Source organism: Sinocyclocheilus anshuiensis, unplaced genomic scaffold (assembly GCF_001515605.1).
Source record: "Sinocyclocheilus anshuiensis isolate Anshui unplaced genomic scaffold, SAMN03320099.WGS_v1.1 scaffold2012, whole genome shotgun sequence".
NCBI lineage: Eukaryota > Metazoa > Chordata > Actinopteri > Cypriniformes > Cyprinidae > Sinocyclocheilus > Sinocyclocheilus anshuiensis.
Window position 1 is genome coordinate 49892 of NW_015555967.1, and position 26857 is coordinate 76748.

Consider the following 26857-nt stretch of genomic DNA (forward strand, 5'->3'; position numbering starts at 1 on the left):
CTGAATCGCGGGAAGCAGATGGCTGCCCGTCTTTCCTCGAAAAGAGAGACAAATGAGAGCGGAGCTTTTTCCTTGGAAAAACGCTTGCAGTGCACGCCGATTGCCCCCTCGGAGACATCGCGTGCGTGCTCTTCGCCCAAACAAATAACGGATAGATCGTGTGTCATCAGATGTTAAACAACGACAACACGGATGCACACATCCTCTAAACGTTCTGCTAGTGCTCGCCATAATAATAGGATAGAGATCGCTCTTACCACGTTCAAATGCACGCTTCAAACAAAACAGTCAGTGAAGACGAAGAAGAGAATGACATGTTCTCCCGGCGCCTATTTATACTAGTAGTCGCACCGGTAGTGACGTCATGGGCTGTCGCCGGCCAACGTGTTGTTGGTGTTTTTTCAATGTATGCTTCAGACACGGGTCACGACGAGGCGTTCCCCATAGCGACTCCTAGAGGATGCAGTTTGAAGTTCCCTTGAAAGGGAATCACTTTTACCGTCATATGTATGGTGGAAGATCCAGATCATATTTTGGTCAGTATGTCATTTGTACTCGTTTAAACGCAGTGTTGGATGAAAGCTCTACAGTTCTTGAGAAGCCCTCGTGTGACATTTATAACATCTCAAGTGAGTGACTTGAATTAACCTGGATCCAAATCACACTCTGTATGTGTCAAGGACCGCTTTCTTTTGATTATGAGCATGAAATATGGAAAGAAGAAGTGTGTATGAGAAAGACAGAAGGATGAGAATGGTACTGAAGATGCGACTACAAACAAATCAGATTTGTGTGTGTGTGAGAGAGAGAGTGAATGAAAGAGAATCCGTCAGATCAAATGCCTTCTTATCACTGTAACCTATCAATATTTGGAATATAAAGAATATACTATGTTTGTTTTTTCTTCCTCTCTCACTCTTTTTTCAGTTATTTTTGTCTTACTGTACTGTATGGTGATAAAGGACCTTGGCAAAAAGCTCTTTGGATTTTTCCCCTCCTAAAACACTAAATGGCAACAAAAAACACCATACTGCTTTTCTAAACCCCTGTTTGAGCCATGAGGTCATTGCAAATTTGTAAACTGTAAACTGTTGATAATTGTTATTTAGTGCTAATTAAATTTGTTATTTAGTATTAATGTTGCATATTTATTTAGTGTATATAATATATTTTATATAAAATAATATAATATAATATAATGAAATAATTTTATGTCATTATATAATTTATATATTTAGAATTAGAATTATATGTAAATGTATGAGAGGGATAGTATTTGGTGTAAAAAGCCCCCCAGTTGAAGGTGATACCCGCACATTTCATATACAGCACTTATATACTTTTGTAATAATAATAAAAATAAACAAATACTAATTTACTATTTGTTTTCATGCAAGGTCTTTTTCTCTGTAATTTTTTCTTTTTTCTTTTTCTGGGAAGAAGAATGAAAAAAACCTAAGAGGGCTTTGTATCCTCTCTCTCATAAGTGTATGTATCCTGATCTTGTGAGTTGTAGCATCTTACGTCACTCACAGCGGTTCCGGTAGCCTTGTGACTGAGATATGAGCTCATATTATCACTCTGGTAAGAACAAAGGATCAAGAGAGAGAGAGAGAATGTGTAAGAGATGCTGATTTTATTTTGCCTCATTGCCTCTGCAGGAGTGCAGAAGTAATGAGCCTTAAACACTGGCTCTTCCAGGTTTTATTTCATGTTATTTCATTTGATTTTATGCTATTTATTTCTCCCTCTCACTGGGGCGCTATAGCGTGCCGAGTGCTTGCGGCTACGCTAAATTGCCAAATTACCATTCTGAAACGGCACAAACAGGGTATTAGCAATCAGGAGCTATTGCCACGCTGCCACCACTCAAGCGCTTGAAAGGTGCAGAGTGCTGACTTCTGCTCATGATTTGCACCGCATGCAGCATGACGTTGGTAAAGGACCTCATTTTAAATATTTAAAGGGCCTGAAGGTGAAAAAAAGATGAATAATTGTAGATCTATATTCACAAATAAAGAGAAAGAGAGATCACGTCAGACAGTATACACTATGACCCACAAATTCAACTTCTGATCAAAATCCTGAGAACAAGCATTAGTAAGAATTGTAAACACTTATTATTTGCATACATTGGCTGAAAAAAATAACTGTTCTAAGTATATAGGATACATGGCTATATAGGATAAAGGATACTTTATCTCCATGGTAACGGAAGCTTTAGACCTCATTCATCAGTCCTCTTTATCATAGACCTGAACAGTCTACAGATCTGACATCACTTTTTCAGTTATGAGTGAACATAAATGAAAGGTGAAATGTATCACTTGCCAGTCAAGTGAAATGTATAACTTGTATCAAATTCCAGTACAAACTGAGTTAACTGATCAGTAGCCCAAGACAGATGCCTGTAATTCCCCTACAAATAGTGTCATAATGAACTTCCTATGAGGAACGTATTCTGGAACGTCATCTGAGGAATGAGTCCCGTTCCATAGTCTACCCATAGCGAGTGATTTCTTCAATGTGGCTGAAATCAAGTCTATTTGTTACTCCTCTTGTTTAGGTTGTTCAATCATAGTAATGGTATTACAGACAGCAGAATTTACTGCTTAGATTCAGCGGGAGGTCTTTTCCACTGAAACAAAAGTTCAGGACTCTCAACTGAGTCGATAAATCATCTGCACACAAACTAGCCCAACCGGGACATCCTTCATTGTTTTTAGTGCATGTGTTTGGACGCTGTTGCAGGTTTGGTGTAGTGTGTATCGCGCACGGCTGATATTTAGTCACCTACAAGTTGTCAAGCGTGGTACTGAAGATCTCGGCCTCTTGATCTGAGCTTTTCCCAGCATAAATAATGCCAGTGTGTTGAATTATTCACTGATGGCCAGAATTCTCAAAATGGCATATTGGGATTTATCACCTTTTTGGCTTTTTGTCACCCTTTCTCCTTCCTTCCCTTCCTATTTCTCCTCCTACACATACAGACTCGTGTAATGCTGCTTAGTCGCTGTCACTCAAAACTTTGCCATGATTTCAACCGAGGCCTGAACTCAAAGACTCAAACATTCAACCAACGATGGGTTTAAAGTAGTGCTGTCAAATGATTAATCGCGATTAATCACATCCAAAATAAAAGTTTTTGTTTACAAAATACTGTATGTGTGTGTATATCATGTATATTTATGATGTATATATAAATACACAAACATACACACATATATTATGTAAACACAAACTTTTATTTTGGATGTGATTAATCACGATTAATCATTTGACAGCACTAGTTTAAAGTGGAAGGCCCTCAGCAAATCTCCACATGGAGGGCCACTTCTTGACTTCATAGCCACTTCTTTTCATTTTGATGAAAATTTGGGTTATATTTTTCCAACTTTAGAGCAGAACTAAACAAAATCTTAATTTTGTACCCTCGTGAATGTGTATAAGCAATCAGGTCTTATGAAGAAATGTAACTATTTTACAAGATGGCAATTTCCTTCCTGTAGAACATGGTGCTAGAAACGCCAAGGTCATGGGTTCGATTCCCAGAGAAAGCAAGAATGCTATGGAGTGGCTTTGAATAAAAAAATAAGTGTATGCTAAATGCATCAGCATAAATTTATCAAAAATTCGTATGATTTGATTTCTAACATTTTTTAGGGGGAAAAAGCAAGCATAAAAACCCCTAAGCCTAACCATCAGTGGGGAAGATTCAGTGTACAAATTCATATGAAATAGCGACCAATTCGCCAAAATTTAAAATAGTTACGAACTGTCATGAGAGTGTGTTGGTTCAAGACATTTAAATAGTGGTTCAGATCACATTGCATTGAAATGGTACTACGGTTTATTGACACCCAAAGGCAGATCAGACTTTTAGATACATTTGATTCCTGTGACCAGAGTTTAGGGGGAATATTAGTTTATTTTATCCTGTCTATTTTCTAGTTTTGGAAGGCAAGTAGAACCAATGGATGTATTTATGCCTTCAGAGCAATAACAAATGATTCACAGTTCACTGTGAGATGAATTTCAGGATAACACTTTTGGATTCTGCTCAGAGGGCGAAGCTGAAAGATTTGTGAAGTTTCCTTTCCTTTTGATTTCTTTCCTCTTAGACTTTTAACACACACTTGGCTTCAAGTTTCATCGTTCACCGTCTTTGAACTAAGCCAATCGAATTTCAAAGAGTGCACACTTCCCTCCTGATTGCAGCAATTATCAGAAAGACCCCTAACCCCACCAGCGTCTGACTGTCTGATGTAAAACTCATAGAAATACACATTAAATGTATAGAAATGCACCACACTGCCACTTGCTTTGTCATCAGACACTTGTTTTCAGTGGAAAGTGTTATTTGAAACATTTAGGAGCCATTTTCAGCTTCAGTCTATAGTATTGCGTCTTGTTATTGTGTTGTATACAATAACTGGGCATTATAAGCACTCAGCTTTAATAAATGGATAGCTTTGTTTGAGTGGATGCTTCTGGTGCAGAAGATGTCAGAAGATGGGCAGTGGGCATGGATAGCTTGTTGTGTCTGGCTAAGAGTCTGTAGAAGAAAGCTCTTTGGTCTGATCAATAGCCATTCAACAAGCAATAACATAACAGAGGATTGTGGCTCTACTCGTCTGAGACAGACCAACACAGATTCCACAAAACAATCCAACTCTTTTCTTGTGCTCATAGCGCTGTCAATCTTAGTTTTACAAAAGCAGGTTTTCCATGAATACTGTACACTTGGTGTCCCATAAATAAAAAAAAAGAAAAGCATTAAATCCCTTTTTTTTTGTGACATTCTTGACATTCTAGACTGTATCCGACATAATCTGTTGAGCTGGTTTTCAATTAATTGTGTTAAAAATATTTCATGTAATTTAATTTAAATTACAAAAAAAATAAATAATATTTATCGTAATTACAGTAATTGCAAATGTGACATTCTTGACATTATAGACTGTATCCGACATAATCTGTTGAGCTGGTTTTCAATTAATTGTGTTAAAAATATTTCAATTACAATGTAATTTCAATTACAAAAAAAATAAATAATATTTATCGTAATTACAGTAATTGCAAAGTAACTGCAATTACTTAAAAACATGTTTAGCTGTATGCTATATTTATTTTGTAACTTCCCATTACAATAAATGCAATATTTTAATATCTTCAAAAACAAATAAAAATAACTACAAGTTATTTGTTTTATTATTATTAATATTATTTTTTATTGAAAAATTGTATCTTAGGGATTTAAGGATTATGTACATTATTTGTAATTTTGATGTAATGTAATTTTGTTGATAATTTGTATGTTATTGTTATTTGTGGGGAAAAAAGTAACAATCATTGAAATTCTTACACAAGAAGAAAATCTCTTTCTTCATGTTGAGGAGACAAGTAAAAAATATATTGTTTCCATTTTTTCCATTTTTACATTGTAATTTTGTCATTCATCTAAGTTACTGTAAGAAAAATTATCACATAAATACTTTTATACATATGTTAACCAATAAAACAACATTCTGCACACACTATTAAGCCCATTCTGTTATATTTTTATTTGTGTATTCATTTTGATAATTGTATAGATTTGTTCCATTTATTTTATTGTTCATTTAAAGCTGAATTAAATCAAGGTTTTTATAATTTAATAAAATAAAAATAAAATGTTTTTTTTCTCGATATATATATAATATGTAGTCTGACGTCTTGAGATTGATGATCATCATGTTGTGAACCTTTAGCAAAGAAAAGGAGTTTTGAACCCTATTTTATACCGTACTGGTGGAAAGTGCTGTACTGTATATACTGTAGATGCTGGCAGAGAGTGTCACATATGAGTGTATCAGGAATTTGTGAACATGTATAGAGGCACAGGCCTGTCTACCTGTGTGGTTGAATATTTCCGCTAGTATATTGTGAATCTCTGTATAGTTCATAGTGGATGGTGTTTGCAAATGACAAGCGCTCTTGAATGCCTTTCCATTTAAAGTGGCTCATTGTTGTGAATCAGACAGATACAAATGAGATACGAGATTAGTATGCTAGTTTGACACAGTTTACACCTTCTTGAAACTGGCCTGTTCTAATCGAATGTTTTCTCCTCCTGTCCTTCTCTTTCTCTCCCTCTGAACCTGTCTGTCCTTCCCTGTCTTCCTTTCTTCCTTCCCTCCATCCTCTCCATCCTTCCCCTCCCCATCACGCTATTCGATTCCAGTGGCGGCAACGAAAAACAAAGTGAGAGGTGAGTTGGATCCTCCATCATCCCTGCTGCTTGATAAATGGGGAGACACTGTTCCCAATAAGCTGAGCTGAGATAGCTGCCTTATCACTGCTATGAGCCAGGCAGGCAGTACCACCATCCTGTTCCTTTCCACACGGCCATTATTTTTGCTATTTACTGCCCTTCTCTTTACTGCCCCTCTCCCTCCCTTTGCTTTACTTCCTATGCCATCCTTTCTTCTTTTCCAACTAACAGGAAAGCTTCTGAACTTCAGTGCTGCACAGAGCTTAGCCGCATGTAGTGACTTGTAGCATGGCTAAACTTAGTGTGAAATAGCTCTAAAAAATAATGATATGGACATTTGTTTGTATCACTCCACTTGTCTGTGTTTGTTTCAGACAGACTGTTAGTCTGTGTATTTTTCAGTCACTCTCTCTGCAGGTTGTGTCATTTCGCTAGTAGGTGGCGATAAGTGACCTCTAAAGTGAGTCACTGAATTATTCATTCACAACACTGATTCATTCATATGAGTGAGTCATTTAATCATTCATTTAACCCATTCATTCAAAAACATTGAATCATTCGGCCCATTCTTTCATATTAGTAAGTCATTGAATTGCTCATTCAACAGATTCATTCAGGAGCTAAACAAACACCATTACTGTGTGTTCCTTTGAGATGCAGTTCTGACTTTCTTTGAAAATTTTTTCATTGGTGGAGTAAAATCAAACAAAGGAAATGGCAATATTGTGTCTAAAATTTAAGACACAATATTGTCACCCTAGCAACCACATAGCGGCATGCAACATAGCAAACTTGTGGTCAGCACATTGACAGATTTTGCATGTCCAAGACAGGACTAGAGGTATGCACAGATGGATTTTTAAATAAAAAGACCTGCAGGTAGAGGTCTACGCAGATTTTCTGTCCCTTTTCAGTAAGATTCTGTCTCGCTCTGGTGTCATATGATATTTACACAAACACAACGCTTCAGATCTCACCTTGTTGCATTTGTTGCAGCAGGCAAAAGGAAGGTGCTTTTCCTCACTGCCATCTCTCTGCCAACAATACATTGATTTGTTTGTTTGTATTTAGGATAATTTATGGCTGTATATATTATTTTAAGGTTGTCTGAATATAAATATTTCCCTGATGTATTTGATGAATTCATAGACTCCAAAAATTTTTCTTCTCTTTTTAATATTTAATTGTATTATTTACTTTTAAAAACACAAACCATAATTGTGATTTTTATAGTAACTATAGTTTATAGACGTAGCTGGTGTTAAATAAAATAATTTAGCATAGTAAGACCTAAAGCAGCACATAAACATGCATTCCAATTTTTCAGTGAAGAAAATTGAAGAAACCAACAATAATGTGGCAATTTTAAGGATGCATCTCCAAGCCTGAGCTTGCATTGTACAAGGCATTTTTATCTTAGATGTTTACTGAATGCACAGCATTAAACTGACCCCGTGGTTTACGGCTGTATTCGTTTGGTTTATTGTGACAGTGTGTCCTTCAGACCGAGGCTGTATAATTTCACGGTTGCTGTTTGCCATGTAGTTAGACATTACATTTAAAAGATGCTTTCACTTAAAGGAGACATATTATGCCCCTTTTTACAATATGTAATATAAGTCTCTGGTGTCCCCAGAATGTGTCTGTGACGTTTCAGCTCAAAATACTCCACAGATCATTTATTATATCATTTTGAAAATGCCTATTTTGAGTGGAAGCAGAAACACGCTGTTTTTCGGGCCTGTCTCTTTAAATGCAAATGAGCTGCTGCTCCCCGCCCCCTTTTCCAGAATAGAGCTGCGCATTTACAGCTCGGACCTGCTAAAAAACATCTGTTTTGATTCTGATTATCATGTTTTATCATGCTGAAATCATGCTTTTTAAACCATATGAGTTTAAACTTCTGATATAATATGTCACCTTTAAGTGGTTCAGAGAGAAGCAGTGAAATATTTACAAGGGGAAGTTCACAAAGGTTATGTATAACTTGGTATGCCATAGGGAAGTGAGATTTCTTTGATTACCCACAAACAAATACTTGCACACACAGTCAATCAGTTCAAACGTATTTATTCAACTCCACTATAGCCAGCTGTTGCAGTATCACTGTTGCATTCAATGTATCCATTGTTGCAAAAACCGCATTTAACAGTGAGACACAGCAGTGGGCACAATAAAAAAAAGTGGCAAAATTACACCAATGTATTGTTTTGTAATCCACACCGCTACAGTTTTGAGACCACAAGTCCTCTTTTTCCCGGACATGTCCTAATTTCTAAATTGCCTAAAATGTAAAGGTTTTGCCTTTGTTTTCATATTGACATGCTCTCCACAGTCCTCATTTTGTAGATCCCACCTTCTCGCACACTAGGATTGGTTGATTATGTACAATGCCTGCATGCTATTGGTTTTATAACACACTGATTGTTCAGCTGACAAAAAAAAAAAAACTTAGTCGACAAAAACTTCATAGAACAGTTTTGAAAGTTGTGAGTTGTAAAAATTACATGATCTAGGACTTTTATACAGTGCGTGCCATTGTAAAGACTAAGTCTATCCCTCACAGCCTTATTTTCATCCGCCTTAAATTGAATATGACGTCTAACCTGACTAAGGTCTATAAAAAACCCCGGACATTTTTGGCAATTTAGAAATCCCATCCAGGGCATGTCTGGGGAAAAGAAGACGTGTGGTCACCCTGTATGAGAACAGCTTTGCTATGTTTAGCTACTTGCTCTCCCAACACTGTGCAAAAATGAAAATCTTGCCTGTGCAATAGATCTGAATGTGACATTTGTTAGCTCTCCCAGAGGTCCACCTCATTTTTCTGAGAAGAAAAACTATCACTGCAAATATTTGGAGTCAGGTAGATGAAATGAGGCCTATGTGTACAGAATGAGTGAGACGCTATCAGCGATTGACTCCTCTAAACCACCTGCTCTCCTCATGAATAATGCACAAGACTATATACTATACACACACTCACCTCAGATGGCGATTTTACCTGTGTACCATCTGCCTGCAGTGGCACGGCATGGTCTCGCCTTGGTACGTGTGTGTTCGCGCTCGGCGAGTAACAGAGTTGTTTTTGTCGGCACTTTCATAGGCACTGTTCCCTTTTGTCGCAGTAAATTACAGCATTAAAAAGAGAGGAAAAAAACGACTTGCTACAATTAAGAAACTGTGATTGGGATGTTTGTTTGCAATGGCAAGAGCAGCTGCACACTGGTCTAATTGTGCAAATGGAAGTGGAACCGCTGAGGCCAGTTCATGTGTTGTTTGCTAATTGATTGCTGTGCATCTTCAAACTTTTCATCTGCTGCGACTGGTTAAAGGTGATGTGTGTAATTTAATAAGTTAAATGCTTTCTGTAGGATGAAAATTGTGAACACTGTTTCTGTGGTAAACCATAGCAACATTTTCTATCTGAACTATCTGTTTGGCTTACCCATCGCAGTTGGGGGTAGTATTGGGAAAACTGGCACTAGCTTTTTGAAGCCAATGGCATAGAAATTACACACTTCACCTATAAAGACAACATGGAATTGATTTACACGGTTAATGCCTGTTTTTAATATTGATGATAATAATAACAAATTTTAGCAGCAAATTAGCATATTAAAATGATTTGATAATGCTGAAAATTCAGCTTTGCTAACACAGGAATAAATTACATTTTAAAACATATTTAATTAGAAAACTGTTATTTTAAATTATAATAATATCCCACAGTATTACTTTTTTTTTTTTTACAAATAAATATAGCCTTGGTGCGCATAAGAGACTTTCAAAACTTTTAATTTTAATGACCCAAACTTTTGAACAGTAGTGTACTTTCTTTTCTTTTTTTGACCCAAACTTTTGAACAGTAGTGTACTTTCTTTTCTTTTTTTTTTTGTCCTTTACGATCGTTGTTTCTCACATACAATGTGACCCCAGGCAGACTGTGTGATGTGAGCCATCATGTATTGCTTGCTGGTTGTTGATTGGTTCTTCATTAGATGGCAGCCGCAGGACCAGTCACACTGCAGGACTGTGACATACAATTTTCCCAGAAATCCGTAGGAGTCCATGATTAGATGAAGGCAATTAATGGTCCGTAGGTGAGCATGACACACTAAGCAGTCCAAGACTGCCCTCCAATGAAAAATATTTTACAATCCCCAAAATTTGTCTTAGAAAGTGACATTCGCGCGGTGTTCTTTAGATTTAGCAAACAGAAGGCCACAATCATGACAAGGACTTTCACAACACTTCCCAACATGACAAAACAAACAGACACAAGGGCATTTTTAAGAGCAGTAATCCGGTGTAACACTGTCAGGGTGTATTGAAATCAGTTGGGCTGGATTATTCACTTCTAATCGGTGTCTTTCATCCTCTTCTGCTTAGTACCAGAGTGTCCCAAAGCTCTAATTAACACCTCAAACATTATTCTCGGCCCTAGGAAAAGACTCTGAGTGCTGAATGAAAAGAATATTAAAGATTAGCACCTCCATTTTCACCAGTGCCCCTACTGACTCCCACTGAGATGCCCACCCATGACGATGAGAATTCCACATATTAATCTTACCTTGACTCACAGGAGTGTAGCTGTAACCACAGAAGTCTCCTTAAGGTACGTTTCAGGAATTTCCAAACACCAAAACACTGAGTTCTTGCTGTTTTGTCACCGTAAAACACTGTCAGCGCATCTAAAAATGAGCAGAGGTTGAATTTTGTGTTGTGGTAAGCTGGTCTGGGACTGCGTTGTCAGCACCTGGCAAGGCTCGCCAAATTGGCACCTGTTTATGCACTTCATGCCTGGAACACAGCATCCTGGGAACATACACTTGGCATCCGAATAGATGTGCTTTTTTTGGACTGGCTTTGTCTGGTAAACCTCAGACCTGAATTGGTCTGTTTGGTTTGGTCTGAAATCCTGGTGAATGATGAGGTTGAATCCAAGAGAGATGTTTAGTTGAGACGGTAGATTAAACCAAACTTCCAGGCATCTGTCTTGACAACACATTCACACTCCCAACTCGACACATATGTCAGGATTTGTAGCGCTCTATTTATGTCGTATCAAACCAGAGGTTACATGCCAGAATAATCCACCCTAATTAGTTCTTTCTCCATTAACTTTCAAACCAAGCAGCTTTTAATTGGTCAACATCGCAAACTTGCGCAACCAACTTTTTCACCTGTTTCACCCTCACATGAGACTCCTGATTGCATGGATTCCTGTTGAAATGACTGGATTTCGCTTGTGAAATTTCACCAAGTAACTGACCAAGAATCTGACAACACTTTTACTGCTATACAACAGCTAGTCCTGCCCCTTGAATCTGATTGGTCAAGCAGCATACATTATGAACAGTCCAACAGCACTCTTTTTTTTCTGTGTTTGTGGGATTCTAGACCAGAGTATGTGAGCGGTGCAGAGTTGCGTGATTTGTTAATATCTGTTTAAATGAGCAAAAAGTGTCAGGATGGCTGATTTGTGTTGAAAAATATGGGCCGCTTGTCTTCTGTCAGCGTGGTCAAGGCTAAAAGTCAAGGGCATGACTACCTCCAGGCTGGCCTCAGTGTCTCAGCGAGCAAGAGAATTTTTGCTAAAGGTCATATCGTTACTGTTCTCTGCTGAAAGGTTACGGAGATACGTGGGCTTGAAGAGGTAAGACAGATCGCTCATGCAGCTGATTCATGTTTTGTGTAATCTCAAATGTTGTGAGAGCCTGTCAACATTAGCAGATTGAGGGTGAGAAAGAGCAAAAAAAAACAGCTGCAAAATGTCAGTTGTGTGGCTTAAATTACGTTTTAGAATATGTCTGTTAACACACAAAAAAAGTAGTGAGGTGTATACCGTTTTAATAGATTTAGACTTTGTACTTGTAAAGTTTTCTGGTTGAAAGGGGTAAGTAAAAAAGACATGATTTTCATTTTAGGTGAACTATTCCTTCAAGATTTCACACAATTAAAATGTTAATTGATATTCAAATAAGGACAATCTTGGAAATATGTTTTATGTCAGTTCCTTTACATCGCATGAGACTTTTTCTCTTTGTATTCTACCTCTCAGTGGGAGAGTTATTGAGGACGTTTAGGAGAGGCAGGAGCTAATTTTATATTTTGCTCGTTGAGTTTAAAGAGAGGGAGATTTCACACAATTAAAATGTTAATTGATATTCAAATAAGGACAATCTTGGAAATATGTTTTATGTCAGTTCCTTTACATCGCATGAGACTTTTTCTCTTTGTATTCTACCTCTCAGTGGGAGAGTTATTGAGGACGTTTAGGAGAGGCAGGAGCTAATTTTATATTTTGCTCGTTGAGTTTAAAGAGAGGGAGGGGCGTACACACAGGAGAAACCGAGGGGAAGAGAAGAACGGGAGGCACACATACAGAGAGAGAGAGAGAGAGAGCTCAACCAGCATTAGACAAGTCTGATCCCAGGAGAGATTTGTTTCAATCAAACACCTCTGACCAGAGAAAAGGGCTCACCTCACCGCTCTATTAAGTCGACACATGAGCGTTCTGGTTTTGATCAAATCATCGCAACACACAAAGTGTCCCAAGAGCAGGATCGCCAAACAAAAAGAACAAGATACAGTTGATGCAAAACCCCTCTTTGAATAACCTTTTAGTTCTCCCTCAGAGAAATGAATACAGAGACCATTTATTATTTCAGTTTCAATGTCAACGATTAAAAAAAAATAATAATAATAATAAATAAAAAACAACCAATCAGACAATTTAATATCAAGTAGTGTATAATGTTTATTATTTTACCTCATTGTTATGCTTTTACACTCATGTCAGTTGATGTTTTTAACCCATTTTACTTCTGCAATGTGATATATTGAATGAAACTTAATATTTACTGTACAGTAAGATCAGGAATGTGCATTACAAAGTAAACAAACATTTCATGTACATTTAAAATTAACTAGTTTTAAATCTAAATTAACTTAATTAAAGGGGTCATATGATGTTGCTAAAAAGAACATTGTTTTGTGTATTTGGTGTAATGAAATGTGTTTATGCGGTTTAAGGTTAAAAAAACACATTATTTTCCATATACTGTACATTATTGTTTCTCCTCTATGCCCCACCTTTCTGAAACGCATTGATTTTTACAAAGCTCATCGGTCTGAAAAGCGAGGTGTGCTCTGATTGGCCAGCTATCCAGTGCGTTGTGATTGGCCGAATACCTTAAGCGTGTGACGGAAATTTTTTGCCCTGTCCGGCCAGAGCGACAAGATAAAAACATTAAAACCCATTATAAACGAGGCATTTGTTGCATCCAGTGGGGACATAATTACGGATTATAATGACTTATACTGTCTTTTTACACGTTGCGTTGCAACGCGTAAACATAAAACCATGTCTGCATTTGTGATCGGAGAAATGACAAAACAACAAGTGCTACTCTACACTGCTCAAAACTCGCGTTTGAATCTCTTTGGATTTGAGACTTTAGTCTTTGCAACTTTACAGATCTTCTTTATGCACCAAGAGCTTGTAACACTTCAAAGAGAAAGGAAAAATTGAAATTGCCTTTAACTTTTTCTTCTAAATAATACCTAACAAAGAAGTTAAGTGAATCCTAATGATCCAATAAATCCTTACATTTACTTCATGATAAGTGAAATACTAATATTAGTTCATTCTTTGATATGTGTAGTTCTATAAGGTGAACAGAGGGTACAAGAAGTACACAGATGTATTTTTCAAATACTTTATGGATTTCTATACAGCATTGCGCGTTATCTACTAGAAACAGCTTTATTTTTCATTCATTTATTGAGTAAATACATTTCGTGTTCTGAGTTACCTCAGAGTTGAACTTTTGAACTCTTCATCTAAGCATATTTACTCCTTTTTGAAACTTTTTTTTTTTCCCTGTATGTTTTAAAGTATAATGTTTTCAGCATTGTGGGTAGTTTCAGGTGTCTATCAGCAGTTGTTTGTTATTCATAAGCACTCTTAGCGGGAAATATGCTAAATAATAGGCATTTCTGAATAGCTGGAAGCACATAACAAAAAACTCTGCATTAATGCTAAAGCCTGTCCAAAACGTAACATGTTTCCAGTGATGAGCGAGTAGGACGGACTATTTTGAACAACAGCATGAATTGTCCATGGAGGACTTTGAAGAGACTGTCTAAGGCCTTCAATTTGAGTTCCTCCTGAAACTGCTGAATACAGTTTATTACATTACAATTTATTATAATTTATACTATATTTATTTAGTAATATTATTTAATTTCATTTTATTTATTTTATTTTTTTTTTACATTATTATTATTTTATGTTCAGACTTCCCAGAGCTGCTGCTGACATACATTCTTATTAACATCACCAGACTCCTAATTAGCTTTTTTTCTCTTTCTCTCTCTTTCTCCTTCCTGAATGGTGACACCTCAGCGATCATCTTTTGGATTCAGACCATTTTGGCCCCTCCTGGGATTTCTCAAGTTGACACATTTCGTTTATCTTAACTGTTTGTTATCAACCATATGTGTAAAAATAGAACCAGATTTGCACCTACAGTTTTGGTGCAGTTTCCCATGACTGATTTCCCATGGATCTTGACCCCTTCTCCTGATTATAGAGAGAAGAGTGATGAGGGATGGGGATGAGAAAATGAGGCAGGAGAAGATCAAGGAAGCAGAGAGAGAGAACTAGAGACAGGGGCTGGCAGACCATGCTTCATGCAAAACACAGATGAATAATGTATCCTGCCTACCTAGAGTAATACAGATCCATTTCTCTGTCTCTTTCTTCCTCTGCCTGTAATGCTGTGGTCTGTAGGAGACCTTAATCAGGTAGTAATGACCTACTCTACAGTCTCATATGACCCCTGAGCCAGAGAAACGAACCATGGGGTCATGTTTTGGCTGGTTAGCGTTCCGTAACTATACCATTTGAACTCACAAAGGGTTCAGATGGTATAGTTAGCCATTCAGAATCCATGTGCATTCTGACATGACAGCATATACAACACATATATTGTGAATATTTCATTTTCATTTACTAAACTCTAACAATTCAATTTGAGTACTTCTGAATTTAAAGGAATAGTTCACCCAAAAATGAATATTCTGTCATCATTTACTCACCCTCATGTTGTTCCAAACCTTTTAAAGAATGTGGGTAGGTATAGGTAACCAAACAGTTGACGGTAGCCATTGACTAAAAATTAGCCATGGTCACTATATTATTCTTATTATTTTTTTTTTTTTAATATATTTTCTGTTTGACTGATGTATTTTGACAACGCTGAGAATACCAGTGTCTGAGTGCAGGTTTTTTTTTTTTTCCAAATTATTTATTTTTTAGTAAATATGTAAAATAAATATAAATGTAATTGATGAAACTGTTGTGCACATGTTATTTACTACACTCTCAAAAATAAAGGTTATTTATTGGCATTGGTGGTTCTATGAAGAACCTTTAACATTTCCATTCCACAAAAGGTTCTTTATAGTGGAAAATGTTCTTTAGATTATTAAAATATTTTTCACACTAAAGAAAAATATGATTCTTTTAAGAACTGTTCACAGAAAGGTTAATTATGTTATTGTTAGGTTATCATCACTTCAACCCCCTTTTTGTAACGTTTATTTTTAAGATTTTGGCTTGATATTGACATCAGCCATCAAAAAATCCATATTGGTCCACCACCATTTTAAATATTGCAGTTCAGTTTTGCTAAACTCTCAAAATTCATTCGAAGTCCTTTTTGAATTTATGGGAATTCAAGGTTCATTTACAGAATCTAGATGTCACACTGACACAGAACTAAAAACAGAACCAAACTCTGCTCCTGCATGAATGTGCCAAACCGTTTTGGCAAATATTTGGCAAAAAAATTTTTGTAAAATTACCCATGTCTCATGTATTCAGATTTATCATATGTTATCTGCAAGTTTGTTGCAAATAAATCATTGCTGAGTTGCATCATTAGCGTTACAGTGCTAAGCTACAGCAATAGCAAAATATTTTCTGCTCATAATATTCAAGACAGTGGAATATGCAGCTGTTTCTGTCTCACTAAAACAAGTGAGAAAATTAAATAAATCCCTTACCGATGCCGATCGGAAAAGAAATAAGCACCACAGCTGGCTGGCTTGCTCTTCTGTCAGGAAGCCTGTGGAGAGGCCCTTAGCAGCTCTCCCTCTCTGTCTCTCTCACTCACTCCTTCTTGTCCTTCTGGTTCTCTCATGAAAGCTACACCATATCTGGATGGGCTCTCAAATCAGGCTAATTGTGGCACGCTGCAATTAGCAGTGAACAGAAAAAAAAGGTGCTAAATTTGCAGAGTTGAATCGAACTAGATAACCGTCGATCTCTATTTCTCTCATCAGACACCAATCTGTGCTCACCGTGTCCTAATGATGCACTAAATCACATCTTTCGCATTTGAATCCATGACTTCTGTGGGTGTTTGCTTGCTATTTTCATAATTTCTCCTTCAGTTATAGGACTTAAAGGGATAGTTTCCCAAAAATGAAAATTCTGTAATTAATTACTTACCCTCATTTCGTTCCAAACCCATAAGACCTTTGTTCATCTTCGGAACACAAATTAAGATATTTTTGCTGAAATCCAAGCGCTTTCTGACCCTCCATAGACAGCAATGCAACTGAAACATTCCCAGGCACAGACACGTAGTGAAGCCATCGTTAAAATAGTCCATGTGACATCAGTGGTTCAACCGTAATTTTTATGAAGCTACAAGAATACTTTTTATGCGCAAAGTAAACAAAAATAACAACTTTATTCAACAATTCTTCTCTTCCTTGCCAGCGTCCGCCACCATTAATATTATTACGACGCATGTGTGTGCATTCCTCTGCTCGTAAACAAGGCACAACCAATGCATGTTCTACGTCAGCAGCACCACACGTATGCTTCATATATAATCAATAAAGTTATTTTTGTTTTCTTTGTGTACAAAAAATATTCTCGTAGCTTCACAGAATTAAGGTCGAACCACTGATGTCACATGGACTATTTTAACAATGTCCTTACTACCTTTCTGGGCCTTGAACGTGGAAGTTCACTTGCTGTCTATGGAGGGTCAGAAAGCTCATGGATTTCAGCAAAAAATATCTTAATTTGTGTTCCGAAGATGCACGAAGGTCTTACAGGTTTGGAACGACATGAGGGAGAGTAATTAATGACAGAATTTTCATTTTTGGGTGAATTATCCATTTAAAAATTACTTCACACTCAAAACTTGCCTGAGGACACAGTGTTTCTCTTCCATCGCATTATCGTTCTTCTCCTTTGCCTGTTACATCACATTCTAACATTTTTCATCTCTCCTAACGTCCCATTGTCTGGCAGCGGTGGTGCTGGAGATGTTGACCTCTGATCTGTGAGAGTCATCACTTCTTCACTTTAAATAAATACAGATTATTCACCTATCATGTCCTCCCCAGAGTTGTCTTTATATATATGTGTGTGTGTGTGTGTGTACAGTTTTTCATTAGCTCCCCTCCCTGCACAAGGTGATCTGTTATTGCCTGTCTAACCCTGGGGTGCCGTGATGGATGTCAGTTTGTGAATTATTTCTCACTGAGCTAAACCTTTATTTAGTCTTCTGCTCAGATCATAGTAAGCAAGGGCTCACAAGTGACCCTTATCTTTTGTTTTTAGGTGCGTAGGGGACGTCCTGTGTATGTTGGGGTCTCTTATAAAAACTCTTGGGGTGGGTTATTTTGACTTGGGCTATAGCAACATGCTACTGGACACCTTAAAAAAACCTACTACTATGAAAGCCATGAAGGACGATGTTACATTTTCTGTGAAATTTTGGCAAAATTTTGTTGACAAAAAATATCCGTTGTCTGTTGTAAGTATTGTAGGAATGTATGAAGTGACATTCACACAGAAGTCACTTTCAAACAAGCAGGTTACTGTTGGTCAACAAGACAAATCTATGTTGCCAAATCCATTACAAAATATTTTCCCTCATGTGACATTCATAATTGCATGGTTTCCTAATGAAATGTCTGGATTTCATTCAACTGAGAGATGTTTTTTGGAGAAAAAAAAATCACAGCAAATGAAGCAAGTGAAAAATATATATATATATGAAATGGAAACTTTAGTTTTAATCTATCTGATTTCTGATGAGTCCTCAATTCCTTCAACACCTCCAGGCAGAACTCCTGCCACAAAAGCTGCTTATTGTCATCTGGTTGCTTTTGAAAACAGACCTAAATCTTTATTCACAGATCTTGTGTTTCTGAAGGCATGAGTTTAGCAGTTGCCTGCTCTCCTCGTGTGTTTCTGACTCAATTCTGATTTAGTGTTGAATGATGCAAGTAACTTTCATCGCCTTCTGTACTTTTCACCCACGTTTAGATGTAAATAGCTCTCTTCCACTTTGCCTTTCTGGAACAACTCTTCTAAAAACCAAACCACATGATCTGGGCTTCAGCAAAATGCATTATAGCCAGAGGTTGCGCTACAAATAGTCATTATCTGTCACTTTGACTGACTGGGTTGGATATTTTCCGTCATGCTCTATTTTTAACTGTCAGTAAACCATTGTAATGCTTGGTATTTTTTTATGTGGCATTAATAATATGCAAACTTCTGTGGAAGAGCTCATTTACTCTTCCCAAGTGCTTTTATGTCGTCGTCTTCACTCTTTTTATTCACAGCTTCATGTAGAGTGCTCGAGCAAAAGATTGATCGCTCCATATGTTTCTGTGGTTGTGACTGTCTCTCACACACTTTCTGTCTGTCTCCTCCAGGAGGCCAGGGCCAGTTCCCTATCGTCCAGAACATGACTGTGACAGAAGGAGGAATAGCCAACTTGACCTGCCGTGTGGAACACAATGACAACACCTCCCTCCAGTGGTCAAACCCTGCACAACAGACGCTATTCTTTGGGGACAAGAAAGGTGAGTGATCAACACTAAACTCATGTCTTTGTCTTGTGTGTTATTAGGTGGACGATGAACCTCAGCTGAATGAGATTTTAATAGAGGAACTTTAAGGGATTGTGCTTTTTTTACTACTGCTTAGATGGGTTGTGATGACAGATTGCTGACAGCTAGTATATATGTGAATTCTGTTCCAAAACCTTGTAAGCTCTGTTCAAAGCATTATAAATCATCATAGGTACACAAAGTCTGTTCCAAATGTCCTCTTGAAAGAGCTTTCATATCACAATGAAACCTATAATGCCTTAAAATGATGTATTTAACTTAATTATGCTACCTCCTAAGATGTCTTGTTTTCAGACTAATTATATTATTTTAAGGCAAATAAATCCAAGACGTGGACAAGTTCAGAGAAAAACGAAATCCAAGATGGCGGACAAGCTCAGTAAAAAAGTAAATAAATAATCAAATTAATCGAAGACGGCAGAAAAGCTCAGTGAAAAAAAAAAAAATATGGCAGTCAGCTAACTGAAATCATAAATGCAACATGGTGGATAGGTTTAGAGACAAATAAATAAATCCATGATGGTAGAAATAGAGATGGCAAACAAAGGAAGACAACTTACATTTATAAAGTGTTATTCATACTGAAAGGTATCAATAAAAATTGTGCAAAATATTTAGAAATTTGAATGGGCCATGTATATTTATGATTATTAGAGTATTTCAATATTATTCTCACTCTCTCTCTCTCTCTCTTATTTCTCATTTCATGACTTTTAGCCCAGCTAATAGGGAACGTTTGCACAACTTACACTAACGTTTTCTAAAGGTTATGTAAATGTCAAGATAAAACATTCCTAAAGTAATATTTATAGAACATTCTTATAACATTTCAATTGAACATGCATTCTCATCTCATTGTTGAGAGAACTCCGCTGTGTGTGATGTTATTGATATTTGCTGAATGTTAACGTACTTGGAATATTACATATAAACAATGTTATACTTTGAGTATAGGAGAAAGTTGTACTAACTTTTTAAATAATGTTCTAAACCACAAGAAAACTGGACATTTTAACATTTTAGAAATATTGTAAATCACTGTTCCCACAACGTTTTCAGAACATAGATTTATTGGGAGGGTGTTGCCTTTGAAGGCTATGTAGGCAGTAGGCAATGAGGAAACTCACTAGGTTTTGGAAGAAAGTTTCAGAATCACCTTTTTATGTACAAAGATTTACAGCTGTATCTCTTTGTCTGAGATAAAGAGTGGAATACATCATCTAGATTTTCTTCCACGCTGCGCTGTATGTTGTAAAATGGCTTTGTGTTCACCTGTTGTATGATTGGTTGGCTATAAATTTCTGTAGAGAATCAATATTGGTCCGGGCAAAGCTTTATAAGACACACTTTTACCGGTAAACACCCTTAATCAAGAGCAGATGAAAAATCAACAACTAGACAATCTCCCGGACTCCCACACATACAATCATGAGAGCGCATGCACGCACATACATGAGAAAGTGGGACAGCGGGTTGATTAATGTTGTGGAATACTAACAGGTTACATTTGATAGATGAGGTATGGGAGGTGAATCATTTAAAGGACTCTCCACTGCAGCATTAAAGATATCTACTGTTCCCAGATCAGATCAATACGGAACAGAAGTGTTATCGCAGGCTCAGCAAATGCCCTGTTTATTATGTCAGCAGAGCTTTTCGTGTGGAAGTAATCATGGGACATGTTCGATACACCCGGCGGATTGGATTTTATAATGATATTGTGGCTCTCCATCTGAGAATTCCCCAGGTCGTATGTACGAAGATAATAAATGTCCTTTGATTTATAAAAGATCCATGTGTCAAAGATAGCTTAGTGTTTCCTGGCCCACACAGACTCAGACGTGAATAGCGTGATCAAAGAATACATGGAAGTAGAATAACAATTAGCTTTGAGTGGCTGATTTATGCATTCAGGTGATGACTTTGTGTTCAGAGGCAGCTGACTTCCATCTCTACATAGAGCTGCTTTATGCTGCCGTCTCCCAAACACTCAGAAACATGAAATCCAAATGAGTGATAGAATGTTCTCTCCAGTCCAGAAACATTTATTTTTGGCTTGTTCTTTGTCTTGATCAATTTTATCACCCAGAGATGAAAGTTCATCATTTAATCTGCCTCGCATCTGTCTTTCTTCTGTGGAATGCAAACAGATTTGTTTGACGTGTTCAGAAATTTCCGGCGACAAGTAGTTTTACATCCACAATAAAAGTGCAAATTCTGTGCAACTTGACAATCACAATAATTACATCTAGGGCTGCACGATTAATCAAAATAATCTCAAGATCTTTGTTTTCAGTGTCTCAGAGATTGTTTAGCATTTGAAAATCTAGACAGCCATAAGTTTTCTAATGTTATGGTTGTATTGTAAAAAAATATATATAATATAATATAATATAATATAATATAATATAATATAATATATTATATTTTTAATATATATAATTTATTTATTTATTAATATATATATAATTTAATAATATTTTTATAAATTGTTATTTTTCTTAAACACTCGACTGTTGTTTTACAGTCAAATGCTACAATAGTCATATTTCTTATTTTGTTTAATATTTTAATGTTTTTGTAGTAATAGTAGTAATATAATGAAATAATATTTTAAATTTTTATATTTAGTATTAGTATTATTAAACACTAGATTGTTTTATTTCCAGTCAAATATTACAATAGTCATATTTAATATATTTAATTTTTTTATTAGTGTTAGTAGTAATAATAATAATAATAATTATTATTATTATTATTATTACTACTACTACTACTACTACTACTAGTAGTGCTGCTACTAATACATTGATATATAATCACACATTTTTATCCACATTGTGCAGCCCCCATACAAGCACATAAACCTGGAGGGTTTATAGAATTTTTCACAAAAATCTAAGTTACCTTTTTCCTTAAATCCCAGCCAATCAGAACATATTTTGTGTTCAATATGCAGTTCTGTGGAGCAGGATTTTACCCAATAAGATTTCCCATGGGGTGGGGCATTTGAATACCTGAATTTTTAAGGGAATCTTCTGGTTTCAATACAATCATAATGATGATCACCACAGAATTTTTTTTTTTTTTTCAGTTTGCCCGTCAGTGATTTTTTTTTTTTTAACCGAAAAATTAACATATAAATGTTAACATATGCAACACACAATGGAAGTAAACAGGACCATCATTCCACAGGGTTTAAAACCAGACATTTAAAGCTCATATTTTTCTTAAAACACTCACATTAATTATTATTGTTTATTATTTGAGCTGTAAAATTGTCTGTTCTTCTACACTCCCGTATGCTTTCATTAGCTGTCGTAATACCACATTTATTATTAACGCTTGAATATTTCGTGTCACAGATGATGACAGTGTATTCGTCTGCTCTGTAATTTAACTCCTCACCTAGGCCCAGCACTCATCCACACCTGCCTGTTTTTCTGCATCAGTCTAAAGTTAATTTGTGCAGATATGCTCTCATGTGGTGCCAGCACACCATTTCCCACAATTACATTCTCCTGAAGCTGGTTCTGTAGGAGGATTGGCCAAGTGGCACCTGCGAGGACGTCCATGTGTGTTTTTATCCATGCAGGAAAGGAGGGTTGTTTGGATATGCTGGGTTGACGGCAATGAGGTGTGTAGACCAAGTCAACTGCAAGAAAGTGCTTCACATGCCAGAGTGATGGCTTAATTATTAACACTACGAGCTTCAGATCTGACCGAAAAGTTTTACATTTGGGAAACAGTGTAATAAGAAACACATCAGGAGCAGAGAAGAGTTAGCGATAACAGGGGGTTGTAAAATCCACCTGCTAGGGATGGCATCTGATTTGATTTAGAGCTTGGTGCAATCTAGCTGAACCAGGAGGAAATGTCTCTAGTTTGTGCCAGGGGCTGGTTGAATAGTTTATCCTTGCAAGTTGTCAGTCTATCTGATCTCACTGCAGACAGAAAACATCAATCACTCAGTTACTCACAAATTTAATTGTCTACACCATATAGATCAACCTACCGGTCTATTGTGTTTCAGTTTTGGCTCTTCTCAGCAAAAAATTATTCTTAGTTCTAGAAATTAAATGCCTGTTCATACCAAGATGAATGTTTGGTCCAAAAATTCAGTGAGATAAACAAGAAGTGGGGCTAGTTTTTTTTTTTCTGATAAAAAAAAAAAAAAAATTCAATTGTGATTTTAAAATGCAATTTGGGAAAATTACAGGTTTTCTTGCTTGTAGGGCTGCACCATTTGGCCAAGCCTTTGTGATTGTTACGAATTAACACAAGTAGGCAACAGGCAGCGGGTCCAAATGCAGTTCAAGATCCTTTAATGATAATTAAATGATCCACAGAAATAAGCATCCAAAATACATGGAACCACAAGGAGGTAACACTTATCAACAACTCACACCGACAATAGCAGACCAGGGCTTAATATACACAAACACAGGACCAAACAGGAAATGGAACACAGCTGAACCAGGTAGACACTAATGAAAACAAAGCATGATGGGAAATGGAGTCCATGACCAGAACAGGCAGGAACACAACAGGAACGCCCTCTAAAGCCTCACAGTGGTGCAGGCAACCGGGTGTGATATAGCCCCCCCACTAAGGGCGGATTCCAGACGCCCTACACTGTCAAAGTTCAGGAAGGTGGTGGTACAGAGTTGGACACAGGGGGAGGGAAGGAGGGCCAGGACCGTGGAGAGGTACGGGAGGCAGAGGAGAAACAGAGGGTGAAGACCACAGATGATTCCGCAGAACAGAGACCAGAGACCAGATTAAAGCCAGAGGTGGAGTTGATTGAACTGAAGGTGGTGGCCACGGTGGAATCAGTGAAACAGAGGGCAGAGACCAGATTGAGGCCAAAAGTAAACCTGATGGAGCTGCTTGACCAGAAGGTGGCGCAGATGAGACAGATGGCGGTCTGGGCGGAGCTGGTGGAGCACATGGTGGCTTAGGTGGGTCCGGCTGGATCGGCAGCCAGAGAGGAACTGGGTCTGGATTGGGTTCAGCGACCGGACCTGGTTCGGAAACAGAGTCTTGGACTGAACTTGGCTCAGGACCAGAAATTTGGACTAGATTAAGTTCCGGGACAAATTCTTTGACTGGACTAGACTTAGAACCAGAGACTTGAACTGGGCTTGGCTCCGGAACGGATTCTTGGACTGGACTTGGCTCAGGACCAGAAACTTGAACTGGACTTTGTTCCAGAATGGACTTTCGGCCTGGACTTGCCTCAGGAACAGAAACTTGAACTGGACTTGGTTCCGGAATGGATTCTTGGACTGGACTTGGCTCAAGAACAGAAACTTGAACTGGACTTGGTTCCGGAATTGATTCTTGGACTGGACTTGGCTTAGGATCAGAGACTTGAATTAGGCTTGGCTCCGGAGTGAGAGTACGGTGTACTGCCAAGACACACAACATAGCCACTGCCATGACTGGAAGCACTGCAGACAGAGGAACCACCTCTATTACCTCCACTTCTGAAGTCCTTGGAATACCAGCTTCTCTCACGGACCTCAATGGTGGGTCCGCCAAACTGGAAGTCAGCCTCAATCGCCCAGAGAAAGCCTTATTGTCTCCAAATACAACACTCCTGACGACAGGGAACTCTGTTTGGGGTCCATGACAACCGGAAACTCTGGAGTGTCGTCCATGGTGGCTGAAGAACTTGGCGTGGCTTTCATAACGGCTGGAGGCACTGGTGTGGCGAACTGGACAGTTGAAGCGGCAACCGATGAGGTGGCAGGTGAAACAGCTCTGACACCTGGTGGCTCCGGCTGTGGCCTGGCGGCTATATTGGGAGTTGACTCTGGCTGTAACATGGCGGACATCATGTGTGCTGACTCTGACTGGAACATGGCAGCCATCTTGGGAATTGGCTCTGGCTGTGGCATGGGAGTGGTGACGAACACTGGACTTGCAATCATCAGTGTGTGGCATGGTGGCAATCCTGGTCTGCCGGACTCAGAGGCCACTGGAGCCCACGGCCTACTGCCCACCCGCAAAAAATATTTAGGGGAGACTTCCACTTGCCCCACAGTGAACTCAGATCCACAAAACAATAAAACAAAGTCAATATATTGCACCAGGGACCAACCTGGATCCTCATCAGGCAAGTTGAGGCTGATATCCAGGTCAAGCCCACTCCAAAAACAGTCCCTCAGCAATGCATCATCACCAGGTACAAGGTGGCAATACGAAAGAAACTCCTCCACATAAGCCTCAATATTACGTCCCCTTTGATAAATGGAACAAAGTTTCTTTAAAGGGTCACCACGAGTACCTTGACGTGGGCGCATGATAAAAAACTGCTGGATCCCTTGTTGTGGTGAGTTGTTCTGTTACGAATGAACACAAGTAGGCAACAGGCAGCGGGTCCAAATGCAGTTCAAGATCCTTTAATGATAATCCACAGAAATAAGCATCCAAAATACATGATGGAACCACAAGGAGGTAACACTTATCAACAACTCACACCGACAATAGCAGACTAGGGCTTAATATACACAAACACAGGACCAAACAGGAAATGGAACACAGCTGAACCAGGTAGACACTAATGAAAACACAGCATGATGGGAAATGGAGTCCATGACCAGAACAGGCAGGAACACAAAACCGGAACGCCCTCTAAAGCCTCACAGTGGTGCAGGCAACCGGGCGTGACAGTGATCATACACACACACACAAATTGAAATTTTACAAACAGTTACAAAGAAACGCAAAGTAACATATTAAATCAGACTTGAAAATTTTGAGTATGGAAACTGAAATAGTATTTTCTTGTAAAACTCCAATAATCTTTATTTAAAACTTAGTATTTCACTGTAAAATAAAAAATGAATATTTAAGAAACTATAATTAAAATGGCACATAACAGGCTCTTCTAAATCTCAACATAAAAGAACATTTAAAAAAAAGGAACATGAAGTTTCCCTAATTTTGCTCAAAAACATAAATCATATATAAAAACAGTATTTTTTTTAGTGTCCACATCCATTCTAATGCAAAGCATTCTGGGAATTAGAAATCCCCTGACCAGTTTCAGTTAATGGCAATAAAAATTATTCATGTAGTCCCAACACAAGTAAATGAAGTTAACATTTACTGTATTTAACAAATTCAAGTAGATTGCATTTTTTTAATTGGCTTATCAAACAAGCCGGGGGCAAAAAATCCAGTGTTTTTTTTTTTTGTTTTTTTTTTAATCAGTGTGAAGTCAGGAGATGAGTTTGTTCCTCTACTCAAATGAGTAGTTAGTTGATTGCTGTATTGTCATATTTTATGTACCAAGTTTTGAGGTTTGTATGGTGATTTGAGTGTTTCATAAGTGTTTTTTGACTCATGAGTGTTTGTGTGATGCAGTGTTGTGGCCTGTTTTTTTTTTTAGCCTAGGACAACAACCAGTTTTTATCTCTATGCGCATTTTTATAGAAATCATGATTAAAGCACATTGAGCAATATAAAACGGTGTAAACAAACTGAACAATTTGCATAGAGCTCTTTTTAGTTGACGCAGTATAAGATGTTTTTTAAGCCTTCATCTAAATAAGTAATTGTTACAATGTCAATTTGTAATAAATCAAGCTTAGTGCCTTTTCTTGATATTTATTGCATTAAGATATATATATATATATA

The 26857-nt window shown here is 37.5% G+C and overlaps 1 protein-coding gene across 1 annotated transcript in view; it reads left to right on the forward strand.

Annotated features, from left to right (window-relative positions):
- LOC107675986 (cell adhesion molecule 2-like) overlaps positions 1 to 26857 on the forward strand; it is a 116248-nt gene that overhangs the window by 11560 nt on the left and 77831 nt on the right. The window contains exons 2-3 of the mRNA XM_016470502.1: positions 6224 to 6250; positions 19013 to 19162. Coding sequence (XP_016325988.1) covers positions 6224 to 6250; positions 19013 to 19162 — 177 coding nt within the window. The remainder of the gene's footprint in view (positions 1 to 6223; positions 6251 to 19012; positions 19163 to 26857) is intronic.